Source organism: Perognathus longimembris, chromosome 7, assembly GCF_023159225.1.
Source record: "Perognathus longimembris pacificus isolate PPM17 chromosome 7, ASM2315922v1, whole genome shotgun sequence".
In the NCBI taxonomy this organism is placed as follows: domain Eukaryota; kingdom Metazoa; phylum Chordata; class Mammalia; order Rodentia; family Heteromyidae; genus Perognathus; species Perognathus longimembris.
Window position 1 is genome coordinate 53,363,392 of NC_063167.1, and position 21,124 is coordinate 53,384,515.

The following is a 21,124-nucleotide window of genomic DNA, read 5'->3' on the forward strand; positions in this document are numbered from 1 at the left end:
AGTTGAATATCTACATCCATTTAGGTAAACAATAAAATGTAGTAAAAGTTTAAGAACTATTTCTCCACTATGTCTGACATATATTACTAATACTCAACATCTACTTTTTCCCTACTCTGTTATTGACTAGAGTCATAAAAGATTGTTTATAATGTGCTTGTTTATTTAGTAACAACTTTTCATGAAAACATTTAAATTGTGGCATTCTGTATTGAACTAACAAAAAGAAATTCCATACATAATTTTAACTCATGAAAGTTACAAAACAAAGTAAAACCAAGGTTGATGCCTATAAAGAAATAAAGAGCTCTCATTCCAGTCAAAACAACCATCATCAAGAAAAAAATACATAAGTAAATGCTGGTGAGAATATAGGGGAAAGAACTTTTCATACATTTTGTGTCAATTTGTATGTCTCAATTTGAGAAATATTTGTACAAGTCCTTTGTACATTTTTAAGTCAGAGTATTTATGTTTTATTGTTGACATATTTGTTAGGAAGTTAGGCTGTGGCTTAGTGGTAGAGTACCAGCCTTGAGTGAAAATGTTAAGGAACAGCTCCTGATTTCAAGGTCCTGTGCTAGCACCCCAAAAAAGAGATATTTGTTATTGAGATATTTTCTATGCCAATCTCTTATTAGATGCATGGTTTGAAATACTTTCTCCTGCTCTATGTATTGCCTCTTCATTTCACTAATTGTTTCCCTGTCTACACAGAAGCTTTGTAGTTTGATAAAAGGTTTGTTTGCCTATTTGGTTTTTGTTGCATGTACTTCCGGGATCATATCCAACAAGAGCAATGTTGTGAGGTTTTCCCTTGATTTTTACAGTTTTTTAAATATTTCATAAGTCTTTGAATCATATAAGTTGATATTTCCACAAAATATGAGGTAAGTATCCAATATTATTTGACTGCATTTGAATACCTAGTTTCACCAACACCATTTATCAAAAAGGCTGTCCTTTATCCATTGTGTGCTCTTGGCATCTTTGTTTAAAACTGCTTAATTACAAATGCACAAGTTTTTACCTGAACACTTGAGTCTGTTCTGTCAGTTGATGTGTCTTTTTCTACACCAAGGTCTTGCTAGTTTGCTCATAGCAGCTTTGTAACGCATAATCATGCAGTGCATCACAGGAGATAAGGGCATATTCCTGTAAATGTCTTTTGTGTAAATAATATAGAGTATACTTTATGCAAACCTAGATGTCTTAGCTTATTTACCTAGTCTGCGTGGTAGAGACTGCTACTCAGGCTATAAACCTGAGCAAGAATTTACTTCACTGAGCGGTAAAGGTAATTTCCACACAGTGGTATTTGTGTATCTAATCATATCTAAGCACAGAAAGGATAAGGAAAATATACAATAGATTAAAATGGTCACTCATATAGGGCATTTACCATGAATGGAGCTTAGATGACTGGATGTTGCTCTGGCTGAGTCAGTGATTGGTGAGGGAAAGTGAACATTTGCAGTGCTACTTGTTTACCACTGCAGACTTTATAAACACTTAGGCTACACTAAAGTGGTAAAACACATTTCTTTCTATAATGATAAAAATAACATACTGTAACTTCTTTTTATCAATTTGTTAACTGTTTTGTAAAGACACTTAGCTTTAAACACAAACACATTAAAAGCTATAAAGCTATAAAAATTAGTTTCTTGACAGCTACTGGTGGCTCATGATTATAATCCTGGCTACTCAGGAGATCTGAGGATCACAGTTCAAAGCCAGCCCAGGCAGGAAAGTCCAAGAGACTCTTACCTCCAATTAAACACACACACACACACACACACACACACACACACACACACACACACACACACACACACAGTTTCTTTAAATCCTAATTCTGTAAGGACTTTTTCCCCACATGAAGATATTATTTCTTTGTATTCTTTAAACTTTTATTAAAAGTTAAGAAACACACACCAATCTAGGTTTGCACGGGTTCAGGAGCATCAATATCAGTGCCTTCCTGTCCAAATCCTGTCCCCCTAGAAGCTCTTTGGGGGTGTTGGGAAAGTTGCCATTCCTGTGATAACATATTCTTCTAAGTGTGGTACAGGACCTGGCTATAAATTCTTGTGGAAATCATTTATTTGTATCCTCATTTTCCATTTTTTTCACAAATGTTTACAGTAGATCTTCCACTTTTGAGGCTCAGGTGATACTGAAGTGTTTAGTTTTTGTTGTTGCTAATTTTATTATGCAGATTTCTTCTTAGTGTGCAGAATGGTAATCAGTTCTGTATGTTGAATTTCTATTCTGCAACTTTGCTGAATTTATTCAACACTTCTAACAAAGAAAATTTCACTCCTTCCTTTTCTATCAAGATACCTTTCCTTCTTTTCTCTAATTGCTCTGGTGAGGAACTGCAATGCTATGTTGAAAATTAGTGATGGAAATAGACAGCTTTTTCTTAGCCCTGGCAAGGGTGGGGGACATCCAGCCCACAGGTGATACAAGGCCCCCAAAACCTTCTGATACATAATGGGACAGCAGACATGTATTTTCATTGGCCACCCACAGTCATCTACCTGTGTGCTCCATGAATAATAAGTATCCAAATGGCATTTCTCAAAAGAAAGATTCCCATCTCTGTGAGGAAAAGCATTCAGCTTTTCATGGCTGACTATGATACTAACTGTGGGCTTGTCATTTATGACCTTTATTGTGTGTAGCCTCTTTGAGGGCTTTATCTTCACAGGGAGCTAAACTATGTAAAGTTCTTTTTCTGCCTTTTTTTTTTTTTTTTTTTTTTTTTTTTTTTGCCAGTCCTAGGGCTTGGACTCAGGGCCTGGCTTCTTTTTGCTCAAGGTTAGAACTCTGCCACTTGGGTCGCAGCGCCACTTCTGGCCATCTTCTGTATATGTGGTGCTGGGGAATTGAACCCAGGGCTTCATGTATATGAGACAAGCACTCTTGCCACTAGGCCATATTCCCAGCCCGATTTTTCCACATTTATTGAGAGGATCAAATATCCTCCACCTTGTTAACAAGGATAATTTTTTTTATATTTGTATGTATTGGAATATCCTATCTCAATGATAATTCCCACTTGATCATGGTGAACAATTCTTTTAATGTATGTAGTAATTGTTGGTGGAGTTTTCAGCTATGTTCATCAGAGATGCTGGCCTATAACTTGCTTCTTTTGACATCAATTTCTGGCTTTGATATTGAAGTAATACTGGCCCCATAAATTCCTGCCCTATGAATTTTTGGAAAACTGCTGAAGGATTTTGGTATTTGTTCTTTAAATTTTTGGTAGAAATCATCTGTGAAGCAACTCAGCAATAACTCTTATGGGAGTTCTGTTTTAAATTATTACTTATTTAATCATGTTATGTTCAATCTCCTCAGATTTGCTATTTCTTCTTAACTGAACATATAGTATATGTACAGAAATTTGTGTAATTCCTTCTAGATTATCCAGTTTTTTCTTGTTTGATTGCATGATTCTTTGCATTTCTGTCCATTATAATTTTCTGTGAATTCATACTGATTTTATTTGTGCTATCTCTTCCTTTGCTTTTTTCTCTTGTTTTCTAATTGCTTATATATTTATATATTTCTGCTCTGCTTTGTAATTTCCTGCTAAAATTGAGTTTATATTCTTGTTTTGCTAGTCCTTAAATTCCTTTCCCTGCTTAGATAATTTGTTGTCATTATTTATGGAAGTTTAATTTTGATTTGTCTTAGTGAAGTTCTCTTATTGTTACTTCCTAGCTTCCTGTATCTGGACATTGGCATCTTTACTCAGATTTGGGAAACATTTGGTTATTATTTCCTTAAATATGCTTTCTGGGAAGTTGTTCTAACTTGTCTCCTTATGAACAATTACAACACAAAGTTTAAATCTTTTGATGGTATCTCATATGCTTTAATTCTTTGTTCCTTTTTCTTTTTACTCTCCTAATGGGATAATTTTAAGTTTTGTGGGGTTTTTTTGGTGTACACCTATTTTTCTGCCTGATCAAATCAGTTATTCAAGCTTTCTATTGTTAATAACTTTAGTTTTATCTCTAGGTTTTAAATTTGTTTCTATTTTCTTGTCATTTTGTTCAGAAATTGTCTTTCAATTTTTAGTCTTCTTGAAGTTCCCTGAATTCATCTTTAAGATTAATTCTTTTGTCATTAAAAAATTAACTTTATTTCTTTTAAATCAATTTTATTATCTTTAAGTAGTTGTATAAGATGGCTTTAATTAAATATGCCAATTTATGAGTACAATGCATTTTTATCACTATCACCCTTTCCATCATTCTCCCCCGATCTGTCACAGCCCGACCTGTCCCCTCAGTTTCCTAGTTCCATTCACATTGAGTATTGTTACTGTATTCACACTCCATTTTCTTTAGATTCACTTGTCTCCCTTTCCTAACTCTAATCTCCCTCTAACAAGACATGTTTCAGCTTCCTCTGCCTCTTTTTAATAATAAAAAGTATTGTTTACTCACATATTCATGAAATTTTTAATTCTAATTTTAGTCATGCTGATGAGTGTGCAATAGAATCTCATTATAGATTTTACTTTCATATTTTAACTGGTATATATTACATTATAAGCTATTTCATTAATTCTTGCATTCTTGCACCATATGGTCTGTGCATTTGAGGAAATGGCAACATTTTTGGCCTATGTCGATATGTTTTGGTAGTGACAAACTTTCACTAGTCTGGTATGGGACTCTGGACTAGCCAGCTGGCAGCAGCCACGGGCAGGCTGACCTTCCTGTTGGGTTTGCTACTGGTCCCTTGCCTATGTTCTAGGTCAAATGTTGTTGCAGGCTGTGATGTGTGATCTGCTGACCATTGGCTGTACTCCTTGGTCAGGTGGAGCTTTGGTGGCACTCCAAAATGCTTCTGACAAACAGAGCTCAGACTACATTCCCTTATCAAGCAGAATTGCTGTTTGGAATCTGACTAGGGCAAGCCTCAAGCATCGCTCTGTCATTTGAGATAGGCTCCACTCTGTGCTCCACTCTGCTCTTATAACCTTTTTAAATTCTATAATATTAGGAATATTGTCTCCCCTCTTATTCATTATTTTGAATCTCTCCTCTCTCTCTTTCTATCTTTTAATTATTTAAAATAAAACACATGGTCTATTGATGTTTTAAACTCTGTCATTGTATTCTTTTCTTCCAAGATTTCTATTGCATTTATTGTAAGTTCTCTGTTTCTTCATTAGACTTTTGGTTTCATTCATGCACAGTTTTACTCTTAGGCAGTTGTTCTACTGCATCTTTCAGAGCTACTAGGTCAGTTGTATTTACTGTGTTATATTGGCTCAGTTTTTTACTAGATATTTCTTTTTTGATTCTTATATAGTTCAAGGTTCAGATATTGTATTGTCAAACATTCTTTTTTTGTGAGCAGGCACTGCAGTTTGAACCCGGGGCCAATGCTTGCTAGGCAGGCACTCTACCATTTGAACGAAATTCCTAGTCCTTTTCACTTTTGTTATTTTTCAACTAAGTTCTCACATCAATGCCCAAGCTATCCTGGAATTCAGTCCACCTATTTATGCTTCCCAAATAGCTGAGATAACAGCTTATCCCATCACATGCAGCTTTTATTGGTTCAGATGGATTCCTTGAACTTTGTATTCCCAGGCTGCCCTTGAACAGCGTTCCTACTGATCTCTGTTCCCAGAGTAGCTAGGATTGCAGGCATGAGCCATAGCATCTGTCTTCCTCTTTCCAGTGTTTATAGACTTGTTTCAGCCACAGCAGGTAAAGATCTGTTCCTGTTTGATACACAGGACAGTATAATTGTCTCTGGGACTAATGTCAAGTGATTTGTATTGTGTGATGTGGTTTCTACTGGTTCTGCAGTAAAGGATGGTGATTGGTGGGTCTACTGTTATGGATGTAAATAGGATTGTCTCACATGAGCTCTCTAAAGAAATGGGCCTATGTTAAGTACCTTGGTCAATAAACTGGCACTGTGATGAAAATCTACAGTAGTGTCTGCAGACAATGGCTTTTTACTGGAGCACAGACAGGTGTAGCCCCTGAGCCTTTGGATTGATTGTACTATAGATGAGGAGAGGACTGAAGTCATATACAGCTTCAGGGTCCATAATCAGGACCAAGTTTAGCGTCCTGTTACATAATGCAGGTGTAGATGGGACTTTTCCTGGCTCAGTTGGTAACAGTAGTAGTATGAGCACTAAGGTGACATAAAACAAAAAGCAGAGTTCATGGGAAAATGGAGATGTATACAAGCTTTCAGTCAGTACCACAATTGGTGAGCCTGCCACCTATGTCTGGGTCTTCTCAAAATGGTCATCATTTGTTTTGGGAACCACCAGTGTTTATACCTCCTATCTAAGATCCCAAGTTTCTCTGAAAGACATTTCCCCATGGAAAGCTGCCAAATTATTATTGCTATAAGAGATGTATGACTGAAGAACCTCTCATATTGTGGCTATTATCCTTGCCCTGCATTTTTCTATCACTTGCTTAAAGAATACCTTAATTTGTAATTTAAGAAAAGAATGGTAGGCTATATTTCTAAAAGTTTAACAAATAATTTAGTGGTTATTTTGGTTAATCATGACATCATTAATCTATGAACTGCAGGAAAATGTCAGTATTATTAAGAAATTTGATGCTAACTAGATTGTGGCTTTATACATATAATCCCAGCTTCTCAGGAGGAGGAAGTTGGGAGGATAATTCTTTAAGGCAAAAGTACAGGCCAAAGGTTAGCAAGCCTTCACAATCACAATAAATAAATCTACTACTCTCTACACCTCTCATCCAGCTATGCAGGATGGTTAAATAGGACAGGGGTCCAGGCTATCCCAGGAAAAATTATGAGACCATATTTTCCAAAAGAAGATGAACTATGCCTGGGTAGGGTGAAGCCGAGGAAACCCTGGTGGAAGTCTGTAGTGGTCCTGATGTCCGACCTGGGTATAGGGGCAAAAGAATAATCGTACCTAGTAGCTAGTTCCCTCTGAAGTTTCTCTCCTGATAGCTCACGCTCTCATAGACCTGAGCAGTTTTATCCAGTAAAGCGAATGACTAGAGGTCTTGGGGCCAAAATGATCTCAACCTATTTTCAAACTTTAATTGCAAATGCCTAGTGGGCCACTTTGGGTAAGCAGAACTGGTGCTGCAGGATGATTGTAACCCCTCTGTACATCACCTTGACAATAAAATTAAATAAAAATAACCAAATTAAAAAGGTGTCAGGATGACTCAAGTGAAGGAGTAGTTGACTAGCAAGTTCTCCCTGAATTCAAACACAAGTAGAAGGAAGGAAGGAAGGAAGGAAAAATGAGAGAGAATGAAAGAAAAACAAAGAGAAAAGGAGAAAGAACAAGGGAGAAAAGAGAGAGGCAGAGAGGAAGAAAAAGAGAGGAAGGAAGAAAGAGAGAGAGAGAAAAAAACAAATTTGCTTTAATCGAAAAGATCAATCAAGAAAAAAAAGTCTGTTCTCAAATATCACATTTAACAGGAACATGTAACCAAACATTACATTCTTTACGACAAACATGGACTTTAGAAATTATTTGTTAAGTAGATAATAGTGGGATTCGACTTGGTTGACATCCATTGAAGCTTTCTCTGTGTGTTTTGTTTTTTCTTTTCAATACTTGGGCCTCAGATGTCCCTCAAGGAATGGATGGATCAAGAAAATGTGGTATATATACACAACAGAATTTTACTCATCTATTAGGAAGGATGACTACATAATTTGCAAAGATATGCATGGACCTGGAATAAAATATGTTAAATGAAGTAAGTCAGATCCAGAGACAAAGGATGTACCTTTTCTCTCATATGTGGAAGCTAGAACTAATTTATAAGTGTATAAGTGAATACATCTGGGATATATGCCTGTGTACACAAATGTATTAATCAAAATATGGTATTTTCAGAGGAGAAAATAAAAGGCTAATTCCTTAGGAGAGCTAATTCACAATAAAACAAAATGCATACCATAAAATGTGGGGTCAAGGATAGAGGGGTAAATGAATGAAGAGGATTGAGAAAATTGGAGAGAGAGGTAGGGCTGAGAGGGATGGAGAAAAACCATGAAAGGCGTAACATCGATCAAGATGCATTGTATTCATACAATGATTTGTTGAATGGTAACTCTTTTGTACAACTACTTAAAGATAACAAAAACGTAATTTTAAAAAATATTTGGGGGGCTGGGGATATGGCCTAGTGGCAAGAGAGCTTGCCTCGTATACATGAGGCCCTGGGTTCGATTCCCCAGCACCACATATACAGAAAACAGCCAGAAGTGGCGCTGTGGCTCAAGTGGCAGAGTGTTAGCCTTGAGCAAAAGGAAGCCAGGGACAGTGCTCAGGCCCTGAGTCCAAGGCCCAGGACTGGCCAAAAAAACAGAAAAAAAAAAATATTTGGGCCATGCAAACCATCCAAATTGCTTGTTCTCTTGGCCAGCACTCTACTAGTTAAGCCAAACCTCCACGCCTGCTTTCCTTGTTGGTAATTTTGAAGATAAGATAAAGCATCACAGGCTTTTTAGTCTAGGCTGACTTTTAACCACAATTTTCCCGAGCTCAGCCTCCTACGTAGATAGTATTATAGGTATGAGCCACAAGAACCTGGCTCCATTGAAGTTAATTACAAGAAATGTATAGAGTTTAATTTATGTAGATACCTTAAGATCATAATGAAAGTAACTTGTCTCTATCTCTTTTACACATATTTACGTACACGCATTATACTCAAATTCAAAGGGAAAAAGGTATTACAAGTGTTCAAAAGGAATATCTGGGCTGGGAATGTGGCTTAGTGGTAGAGTACTCGCCTAGTATGCATGTAGCCCTGGGTTTGATTGCTCAGCACCACATACACAGAAAAAGCCAGAAGTGGCACTGTGGCTCAAGTGGTAGAGTGCTAGCCTTGAGCAAAAAAGAAGCCAGGGACAGTGCTCCGAGTCTAAACCCTAGGACTGGCAAAAAAGAAAAAAGAAATACCTAAGTTCTAAATAAAGTATATTGCAGTGTTGAAGGGTTCATTTTCTTAGACACAACTCTGAGAATGCCCTGCTTATTTTCTTGTTTTACATCAACACAGTCTATTGTAGAACATAAAGGTTTCTATGTTGAACATTAAATATGCTCATTGGTTCAATGCATGTTAAAATTCATCAGTAACAGTAAATGTCAATAGAAAATTTCCTTGTAGTTTCATAACTCTCTTATTTCTATGGTTTTAATGGAAAAGTTCTGAATAAAGCAAAACAAATCACTACTCTTACTACTTATATGTTTTCACACAAAATATTTCTTTTTAAAAATATAAGTACTCTATCAAAAAATCTTCTTCTGTAGTACTGGGGCTTGAACTAAGTGCACTATAGAGCAAGTATGTGTCCAAAGAAGAGGCAAATACATGGTGTCTTGGGACATACCCATGTATATATCCTAAACCTTTGATTGGAAAAATAATGTTGAGATGGGAATCCACTTTTAATAAAAAGGCATCCTTACTATTCATTTACAGAAGCAAAAGTATGCTTTTTTTTTTTTAGCATTTTTAGGTTTTTAGAGGAAACTTAAGAATATTATGACAAGCCTAGGCACAATACCAAATGCATATTGAAAGTGTAAGGATAAAAAGTGTACTGTTCCAAGAGCTCAGATTCTAAGATCTGATCCTCATCCCCGCCCCCATGGACACACCGAGTAAGACAGGTCCTGTAACTTCTCTGAGATTTAACCTAATCTGTGAAACAATAGTTTGAAGATGAACCCTACAGTTTTTATTGGCTATAAACTTCTGGCACTTGCCAGATCCTGCACAAATACTCAAAAACACCTACAATTGTGAAAGACTGGAAGAGAAAGGCTATAGAACACAGCATAGAAGACCAATTTGAATCAAAGCAAAGAGAGCAGACAATAAGCAGAAAACTGCAGAGTCCATCTCAAACACTGCAAAGAGAGAACAAAAGTAATCAACTCTCCAGGCAAAAACCAGAGCATCAATGGTACAGATCATTCTGCACATGATTTACTCAGAGCATTAGACCAACATGCACAGGTATGCTCATTCCTGCAGAGATTCAGCAGGAAGCTCAGTAAAATCCAATACAGTAGTTTGAATCTGTGGAATCAGAGTGGGAGTGAGATGAATAAGAAGAATCAGAAATGTCAGAGAGAGGGGAATAAAAGGCAAGAACAGTGGAGAAAGCAAATTCCCCATTCATATAGTAGGAAACTGAGCACTTAATACTGCTCTCCTGAATGTAGTTTCTTTTTACAAACTCCTTAATCATATGAAGTTCTGTTAGTTACATGAAGCCAAGTACCTGCACTACTCAGAAGAATGAAACCAAGAAGCATGATTGGAAGGAAAAATAAGGAGAAGGACTGGGATGATGGTCTTGGATCTGATATGGAGATATCAATTCTGTTTTCCTGTTGGGTTTAGTAGGCACCAAACAGAGAGAATGAACCCACTTGTAAGTCAATGTTACAAACTTTGTTTCTTGCCAAGCTATGAGCAGCAAGCACATCTCAGTGGAAAATTATAGCTTCCTCTCATTTCCAAGGAAGGAAATCAAAAGTTTTCTTTTTAATTAAAAGTAAGATAGAAAATCTTTTTAAAAATCTTTTTTTCCAGTTTGTGTCAGACCATTACAGCATTTAATTGCACACATTATACTTTCAATATGTTTCTGTTTCCTCATCTACAACATTGAGAACATAGAATGAACCTCAAAAGGCCATTAGGGAGATGACATGGTTAACATAAAGAAAACAGCAAGAATAGTGTCTGACACCCAATACTAAGTGCTGTAATTATTTCATTACTGATGGCGGTGTCATACCAACACACCCAAACACCCAGGTACCATGCAAATGAAGGAGCTTTGAGAATAGAGGCAGAAAAGTAGATAACAATATTTTTTATAAATTTACTCATAATTGACAACTACTAATTGTATGTATTTATAAGGTACAATGTGAAGTTTTTGATATATTAAAAAAGATAGTCAAGTTAATTAATATATCCATTACCTCATCCTTTAAAAGATGTTTTAAATATTTTCACCATGTATATGATCTTTGTGTTGAAGATATGGAAACTAAGTAATGAAAGTAATAGCAAAGAAGCACATATTAGTGTCTCTCAGAGCTCACAAAGGATGAACAATCTCAAACCCAGATCTGTCCACACTTTCATTTGTGCACAAGTCACTGAGACTTTTGGAAAATATAGGTTCTGATTCAGTTGGACTGGGGCAGAGCTTGAGAGTATGCATTTCCAAGTCCCAGAAGTTGCCCATGCTGATCTACAGCCCCTATATTGAGAGGAGCAAGACAGCAAGACAGCTGTTTTTGATGGAAGGGGGGAGACCCAGCTATCACATAGGAGGACTGACTAAGATACTCAAGGGTCATGAAAGTCTAAGAGAAAAGACTTTTACTGGAAAACAGAAATTTGAAGAAGAGTCACTCCCATGTTCGTTTTGTTTCTGTTTTTGTTTTTGCCAGTCCAGGAGCTTGAACTCAGGGCCTGAGCACTGTCCTTGGCTTCTTTTTGCTCAAGGATAGCACAGTATTCTTGAGCCACAGTGCCACTTCTGGCCTTTTCTGTTGAAGTGGTTCTGAGGAATCGAACCCAGGGCTTCATGCATGCTAGACAAGCACTGTACCACTAAGCCACATGCTCAGAACTCCTATATTTTTGCTTTATTTTATTTTTTGCCAGTCCTGGGGCTAGGACTCAGGGCATGAGCACTGTCCCTGGCTTCCTTTTTGCTCAAAGCTAACACACTACCACTTGAGCCACAGCAGCCACTTCTGGCTTTTTCTGTTTATGTGGTCCTGAACAATCAAACCCAGGGCTTCATGCATGCAAGGCGAGCACGCTACCACTGAGCCACATACCCAGCACTCCCATGTTTTAAAGTCATAAAATGAGGTGGAAAGGTGGGGATAAGCATTATGGGGGTAAAGTGGGATGATAAAACATGAGTGACTGCATGACAGTCTTCCTGGGAATTCTTTTGCAACTACTCTAAAGAAAGGGAATCCCTTCAAGAAAGAGAAATCAATCAACTGAAAGAAGCATCCCACAAACCTTCCTCCTGAAATTATTCTTTATTACATAAATATTTAGATATTCTTAGAATTTGAAAGAATTATATATTTCTTAATAGGCTATCATTAAAGATTCTTAGATATCTCATTGCTCAAATTATGACTTACCGTATTCCTGATCCTCCAAAGGAAGTTCTGACGGTTCTATGGAAAAGCACAAAGTGCAAATAAATACTTATTCATGGATTTAATGAGATTACGACTCTATACTCATCTCTGTCTGTTCTGAAAAGTCTCAGTTCTTAGACTTTCACACATTGTAAGGTCGTTGGATTGGGCTGAATTAACACAGTCATCTTTCAGCATCCACCAACAATTGGCTCCAGGACATTCCTCATCCCCCAATTTAGACTTAAAAATACTTACAGGCTCATGTCCTTTATATAAAGTGGCATAATATTTCAAAAATTTATGCACACCTTCATTTATTCTCTAAATCTCTAGACTATTTACAATATCTAATGGAATGAAAGTTGCTGTGTAAATAGTTGTTCTGTTATATTGTCAACATGCACAACCAGTATAGGTGTAACATGTCAACACCAATGTAATGTTGTCAGGTCTGTTGTTTAACTCTGGAACCTGAAGATGAGAGGAATAAGGGGAGGGCATGACTGTACAAATATCCAAAGCCATGGAGAATGAATATTTAATCATAAGAAGTTACCAAAGGAAAGACCAAAAACAAAACAAACAAAAAATGTAAGTTCAGGAGATAGGAAGTTTGGGTTGGAGAAAAATGTCACTAGCACTTCCATTTTCATCATGTCTAGTACGTACAGACTCAAAAAGTTCCTCAGTCACAGACAGACACACAGAGAGACAGACACACACACACATACACACATTATCAGGTAATAGATATTTTGTTCTTTTGTTTTTTGTTTTTTTAATTATATTTTTATTATATTTCAGTAATTGTACAAAAGGATTACCATTCAACAAACCAATTTATAATACAATGCATTTGATCCATCCATATCACTCCTTCATCATTTTTCCCCTTCCCTCCTAGCCTAGTCCCACTCTTCAATTTTCCTTGTTTCATAGCATAAGCATGAAATATTATGAATGCTTACTATGTCCTACTTCTACCCTTCTACAAAACTCTTCCCTATAGGGCCCTCTAACCTGTGGGTCCATTTCAATGTTCACTAACTGATGTGAATCATACAATTTGGTACTCAGAACTCTTAATTATACTAAGCGAAATAATCCCAAAACACATAAACTGTATGTTTTCCCTCATTGTAATAATTAGAATGTGCCTCTAAATCTATAACTAAACACAATGGATGGAAAAACAAACAAACAAATAAATGGTCCTGGATATGATTAATTAGACAACAGACTGAACATTCACACAATGAGAACAAAGGAGGATACTCTTAGGAGAGAATTGAAAGGGCTCAATAGCTATGTGCATATGATTATATAAAATGATGCTTATTGAAATGAATTACAAGAAATGGAAGCAACAGGTTTTTAATTGTACTGTTTGTAGTTCTGTATTTTTTCTTTGATTTATTCCATTTTGTCTCTGTTTCTTATTTCCGTACCCTTTGTCTTGTATATAAGTTTACCTGATTTGGGAAGGGGAAAGGGAACCACAGAAATGAGGGGGACAAAGGGTGAAATAATTCAGCAGTGACACTCACTAGACACTATGCTGAAAATGAATCTATCCAGCTTGAGGAAGAGCGGGTCAGGAGGGGAAAAGTGGGAGGAAATGAGAGAGGGGGTGACAATGTTCAAAGGAAATGTACTCATTACCTGACATATGTAACTGTAACCCCTCTGTATATCACCTTTTCAATAAAAATACGTCCCATGTATAGCTGTAGCTTCTACTATTGATGATGTTCTTGTATCACCTTCCTGTGGTTGTATCTACACTATCTCTGTAATTTTATCAGAGTATATTGGAAACTGTCTATACTGGTATTAGAACTAGGAAATTGAAAGGGAATACCAAAATCGAGAGACACAGGGTAAAAAAAGACAAACAACTACAAAAGCAATACTTGCAAAACTGTTTGGTGTAAGTGAACTGAACACCTCATGGGGGGAAAGGGAAAGGGGAAGGTGGGAGGGGGGAATGAGGGACGAGGTAACAAACAGTACAAGAAATGTATCCAATGCCTAATGTATGAAACTGTAACCTCTCTGTACATCAGTTTGATAATAAAATTTTGGAGAAAAAAAAAACAACAGCAGGTGGAGAAGTAGCTCAGTGGTAGTGTTGCTGCCTAGTATGAATAAAGCTCTGGATTCAATTCTGAACACTATAAAAACAAACAAAAATGCATTTCAGAAGCAAGTCAAAGAACACCTGGAGTCTCATTAGATATGTTTACTTTCACTTCAGAAGATATAACATGAAAAACTGAATATGTATTTATTAAGTATCTTTAATTATATGCAGAATATCTACTGTAGACCAGAGAAAAAGACATGTATGGCCTTTCTTTTAACAAGATCTCTTACATGACAGATATGAAGAAACAGTATGTTCAATTTGGAAAGTGTAAGTTATGGCTATTTGGGGTAGAGGCAGCAGCACACCCTATAATGGACAATAAACTTCACATGTTCAGCAAATATATTAGCACTTTCAATGAACTTCCCCATACTCTGGTTTCTTCTTAAACTTAGTAACCTATGAGAATTTTTTGAAAGACTTCGCACCACAGACCTGGTAGATAGAAATCACACTTGGTCTCAGCATTGTTGATTCTCATCAGTCTGTCTAAGAGGAGCAAATCCTTAAGGGTCAGAGTGGGAATAAACATTCCAGGAATAAATACATCATAATGCAATGAATATCCATAATCCCAGCAATCAGGGAGCTAAGACAGGAAAATTTCACATTCCCAGGCAAGTAGGCTACCTACACATTGTATTATAAAGAAAACAGTGTGCTCTGTGTGTGCGCATGTGTGTGTGTGTATGAGAGAGAGAGAGAGACAGACAGACAGACAGACAGACAGAGACAGAGGATAGAGATACAGCTCAAAAATAGAGTGCTCCATGGACTCTATGGTCTCCCTTATTGGGAATAATTAGTACAGGTTTAGGCAAGTCATAGCAGAGCATCACAAGAGCCTAATAGCTATACCCTTATGAACACATGAGATGATGCTAAGTGAAATGAACTCCATGTTATGGAGACAATTGTTATATCACAGTTGTAACTACTTTCAACATCCCATGTGTATCTGTAGCTTCTATTATTGATGATGTTCTTGTATCACCTTCCTGTGGTTGTACCTACACTATCTCTGTAATCTTATCTGCGTATACTGGAAAGAGTGTATACTGGTATTGGAACTAGGAAATTCAAAGGGAATACCAAAATTGAGAGACACGGTAAAAAAAAGAGAAACAACTACAAAAGCAATACTTGCAAAACTATTTGGTGTAAGTGAACTGAACACCTCAGGGGGGGAAAGGATAAGGGGGAGGGGTGGGGGTATGAGGGACAAGGTAACAAACAGTACAAGAAATGTATCCAATGCCTAACGTATGAAACTGTAACCTCTCTGTACATCAGTTTGATAATAAAAATTTGAAAAATAAAATACCAACAGATGAGAACTGGTAGTTCCCAATTATAGTACAGGTGGTTCCAGTAGTGAACGCTTCACAATCACTACACATAAACTGCATCTCAGAGCACTGAATGCACTTGAATGACATTGCAAGGTGTTTTAGGAGCCCACTTTGCTATCATAGTTGGTTGCCTAAAAGTTCCTGTTTTGGACTTGTGACTTGGTCCTTGTAAATTATACTGCTGACATAATATCAACATGTAAAGAGAGGGAAAGAAGAAATGTTTTTGGGTAAGGAAGAAGTTTTGAAAAGTAAGGTTTTTGCCTTAACTGATGATTCTAAAATGAAAGAGGAATTAAGGCATATCTCAGATTGTTCAAGAAAGTAGCACAGAAAGTGAGTAATTAGAATATACCATAGTTTGCTTAAGAAAATAGCAGAGGATGTGAATATAGTTTGAGATTGCTTGTGTATTATTATTTATCTCAAAGTCTTCTAATGGTTATTTTATGTAAATACATACTAACCTCTTCACACTAGCCAATCTTGAACAGATTGTGAACCTGAGCAGGGCCAGTTATTGCAGGGGGGTGGGGCCTCTGGGTTAGGAATAAAAAGGGAGTAGCTTGCCTGCTCTGTGTGTTTGCTTGCCCAATTTTTGGCTGATGGTGTACCATTCTGCAGAAGTAAACTTTGCCTTGCTTAGTTTCTTGCCAAGTTGGTGTTCTTATTTCTATAGGACACCTCCAACATCCTGAGCTATTTCTGGCATATTGCTTAGAAAAATTGAAACAAAGCAGAATCTAGATTATAGTGTCCTACTGCCCATGTGAATACCATACACTTTGATTCCTTCTTGCCAAATTTTACAGAAAAAAAACCAAATATCATCTTTTTTATAGTGACAATAATAAACAACTTGTTAAACCAGGTTTTTTTCTTCTTTTCTTTTTGGTTCCAAGCAAGAAGTTACTTTAGTATAACAGGGTTAAAGTATAGAAAAATGGAAAAATGAGGAAAACATTTCCTATTCCCTGTGCAGGATATCAGTTAAAGACTCAAAATGGTAGCTCCCTCCTGTACCTTTTTTAACTTTTTGAACCTAGCAAATATAGTGGCCATGTTATCTAGCAACTCATAATCCTTAGACAACAGTTTGGAGCGGGAAAGATGGGTGAATTCCATCCAAACCAAAGATAATCTTTAGGACTTCCTTTTGTCTAATAAGCCTGTCAGCCTTTCTTTCTTTACTCATCCATAAAGAGATTATTGATTTTTATCATTTCTGACTTAGCCTGTCCTATTTCTAGCCTATTTTTTCCTTCTTCTTTATTGTCAATGTGAAGTACAGAGGGGTTACAGTTTCATATGTAAGGCAGTGAGTACATTTGTTATTCAACTTGTTACCTCCTCCCTCATTTATCCCCTGCTTCTCCCCTCCCCGCAATGAGTTGTACAGTTGGTTTACACCATATGGTTTTATAAGTATTGCTGTTGCATTGGCTTGTCTTTTTATTCTTTGTCTCTCAGTTTTGCTATTACCTTTCCCTTCCCTAGTTCCAATACATGTATAAACAATTATATTCCAAAAGAGAACATGGAATTAGATAGCCCCTTAGGTCTCCTACTATTGTAACTTAAAAAGAGAACATGGTAGGATAAAATCTAATCTGTTTTTTCAGGTTTTTTTTCCCTGTAAACCAATTTCATATATAAGCTAATCTTTGTTTCAAAAGCTGCCTGTGAGAATATTCATATCTTTTATAAGTGGCTTGTGTGGACAGACACAGAGCCAAGTTATGATGACCCTGACAACAGCTGTGATACCAAAAACTGCACTGAAATAAGTTCCTAGATGAACACCCTGCTTATTCCTATGTAGTACAGTAAATTTAGAATGAAGTTTCAGGCAGAGAGCACTAGATTCCTACTTTTAAGTCTTCTTATTGGGCTTATGTCAGTACTTTATTTCCTTTTGCCCAACCTGATTGGAAGGAAGTTGGAGGGGAAGGAAGACCGATTACAATTAAAAGTAAAAGAAGGAAAAATGTGTGGAAATTGTGTGGTTCATGTTTCTGCTGTGCCAGTCTGTGATCTTAACTAAACAGACTCAGACCCCTAAATCCTGTGCATTCACTCTCAGCACCAGCAATGGTTGGGCAACCACATATTATGTGTCTCCTGTTAGGATGCAATAAAACCTGTAAAATATGTTTAAGTCATGTTAGAGCCCCAAATGTTTATTGAGAACAACTTAGATTGAACTTGACCTATCTTTTATAGGAAGAACAAAAGAATATCACAAAACATACTAAATGGCAGGTCTTTCCAGATACAAATCTTCAAAACCAGCTACTCCTCAGAACAAGAGATGCCAAAAATAAAATCATACTAGGAGCTGGGTACTGGTGGCTCACACCTGTAATCCTAGGTACTCAAAAAGTGAAGATCTGAGGATCTTGGTTCAAAGCCAGCCCAGGAAGGATTGTCTGTGAGACTCTTATCTCCAATTAAATGACATATAAAGCTGGAAGTGGCACTGTAGCCCCAGTCATTGCCAGGTTGCCTTGAGCAAAAGTAGCTCAGGAACAGCACTCGGGCCCAGAGTTCAAGCTTCAGGTTCATAAAAAGAAAGACTAGGATAATGAGAACAGACTTAGAGACATAGCCCCAAGAAGAAGAGTTGTGCTTGGATTAAATCCAGACTGAAACAGAGTACTATAAAGAAAATTTGAGGGACAATTGGTAAAATTTGAATATAGGGTAAATATTATAATATTAGCATTGGTTGAATTGGAAAGTGATGAATGTAAACAGATGAGAAGGTAGCAAAAATCATGCAAAGCAAGATTTAATTCCTGTAAGAATTATAATCTAAAAGGAAATATAATAAAAGAACATCTGTATGTGATTGGAATACACTTTTTAATATAATTTTATTGTCAAGGTGATATATAGAGGAGTTACTGTTACATATGTAAGGTAGTGAGTACATGTCTTGTCATACTTATTACTCCCTCCCTCATTTTTCCCTCCCCCCAAGCCACCCACCCCTGAGTTGTACGGTTAATTTCCAACATATTGTCTTGTTAGTATTGCTATTGCATTGGTTCACCTTTTACCCTTTGCCTAACCATTTTTATGTCCCCTTTACCCTTCCCTAATTCATTAAATATAAATACAATATCCAGGGTTCAGAAATCAAATACACTGGCCCACGACCTAGCTGACCCGACAAGGCCTGTGTCCCCGGGAAATGGCGGGATCAAGTAGGCTGGCCGCGCAGGCACCTGGGAAGGAGTGTCCCACCCTCTCCCTGCCTGGCCTGGGATGCAGCCCTGCACCACCATCCCCAGGGGCCCTACCTTACCATGCTCCCCTCGTGCCCCACACACGCGCTGGGACTCCGCAGCCACAAGTGCCACTCGCCGGGAAGTGTGAGCTACCTGCCCAGGGAGCGCAGAGTCCAGACAGCAGGACTCCATGGACACTAGGGAGAGTGCGGACCAAGACCCAAGGCAGAGACAGGAAGTTCGGATCCACACCAGGAAGGGACTCAAGCAGCTGAGGAACCCAGTGGTGCAGAAGGGGAGAGCCAGGGACGCCACCACAACCTTTCGCCACACCACAGAACTCCACCCCCAAAGGACCAACGGTGGCGCAGGACACACACACAATCCAGGACCAGTGAGTCCCCATTACCCCCTCCCCCAACGGGAGACCAGCTATCAGAGACCCAAACCCAACAAAGAAGCTAGATCTCCCTTTCTCCCCCTCCCCACCCTGAGGGAACAAAGAACCCCCAAATCAGGCAGAAAGCTCCCATCAGGCACTGGGAAGTCACAGGAGTTTAGCAGGGGAAGGGTGGAGCAGCCCCAAGGCTGCCCAGGAGCAGGAACTGGCCAAATCGGCCCTGCCCTCTTCCCAACAGAGGCCTGGGGACGGCTGGCAGTGCAAGCCCCACCCGAGGTGCCTGGACCTCGAGGACTTTTACAACTAAAATCACAGGCGCTGGTGGGCAATACCAGCACAGCAGGGACACCTGGGCCTGATCACGCGCCCCCCCCCTCGCAGTGGAGGTGCAGTCTGAGGGCGCTAACCCGCACCCTGACAATTGATCCCACTGGGCCCCACACATACCGCCCCCCACAGTGGACTCATGGGAGGGTACAAGCACAACCCAACAAGCCGGGGCATGCTCTGGTAGGCGTACCCCCCTCAGGTGGACGGGGCCACAGTGGCAGCACCCGCTCTGGTAGGCACGCCTACACAGGAGGGCAGAGCTCTCCATCAGCCTGTGCCCACTCAGTTTGGCGCATTTTGCACAAGTGGGTGGGCTGCCACTCAACAACACCCGCCCCGGAGTGGTCCACACAGGAAGGTGAACTGCCTGAGAGGTGAGCGCCTCTGACCAAGATACAGAGTGGAAAAAAGAACCAAAAAAGAGATAAGCCTCCACGCCACACAGAATCAGCGACCAGCAAACCCTCAACAGGGGCACGCTAGGGTCAGCACAGCACAGCGGCAGGACACTGTCCCGCAGAGAAAGACACAGAACCTACCGGCCCCCAAGTGCAGGGAGAGTGACCACCTCAGCAACAACCGAGACGGTCATGCTCACCCATTGGGAAGCAAGGTGCAACAGCCAAACCCAAACCCAGAGCCAGGACACCAGGACACAAGTCTCCCACTGATGGACCAGCGAGAACCAGCACAAAACCAAACCAGGGAAGCCACCCACAGATCTCCAGATGCGCAAATCACAAAGAAATATAACACAGTTCATCAAAGGGCAAGCCAACTCGCCAGCTCCAAAAAGCAGCACGACTGAAGAGGAGATGGAGAATAAAAAAGCAAAGGAGGCCATGTTAACAGAAATGATGGAAAGCGTCAGAAACAAAATCAGAAAACAATTCCAGGAGTTTAGAGTGGAAGTCTTGAAGGACATCCAGGAAGCCAAGAAAGAAATGGAAGCAAAAATGGATACAATGTAAACCTCCATTAAAGAAGACCTTAACATCCTGAGAAGTGAAATGCATGAAAAAATAGATTTAAAATACAACTCTTTAAAAGAAGAAATTTCCACGATCAGAGCTGATCTGACAACCATAAATAGCTCTCTGTCATCCATAAACTCCGCAATTGAACAGCACAAAGAATTGACCATATGGAATCCAGAATCTCTCGCTTGGACGATGAAGCAGCCGACAACAACCAGAAAATTACCACACTCCAAGAAACGGTGAAGCTTCAGGGAAGACTAATCCAGGAACTAATGGACAAAGACAAGAGATATAATCTGCGCATAACTGGAATAGAAGAAGGAGCCGAATACCAGAGCAGAGGGCTTCATCATATTTTCAATAAAGTTATTGCAGAAAACTTCCCCAATCTCACAAGAGACCCCATCCAGGTAACCAAAGCCTATAGGACACCTGGCAAGCCAGACCCCAGAAAAGC

At 38.7% G+C, this 21,124-nt stretch overlaps 1 protein-coding gene across 3 annotated transcripts in view; it reads right to left on the reverse strand.

The window, feature by feature from the left end:
* Positions 1 to 21,124, reverse strand: part of Slc44a5 (solute carrier family 44 member 5) — a 267,031-nt gene that overhangs the window by 135,235 nt on the left and 110,672 nt on the right. For 2 of the 3 annotated variants that reach the window (XM_048351603.1, XM_048351602.1), the window contains exon 2: positions 12,221 to 12,256. The exons of the other annotated variant lie outside the window; for it this stretch is intronic. In XM_048351603.1, the coding sequence (XP_048207560.1) occupies positions 12,221 to 12,256 (36 nt within the window). The remainder of the gene's footprint in view (positions 1 to 12,220; positions 12,257 to 21,124) is intronic. 3 annotated transcript variants of the gene reach the window in all.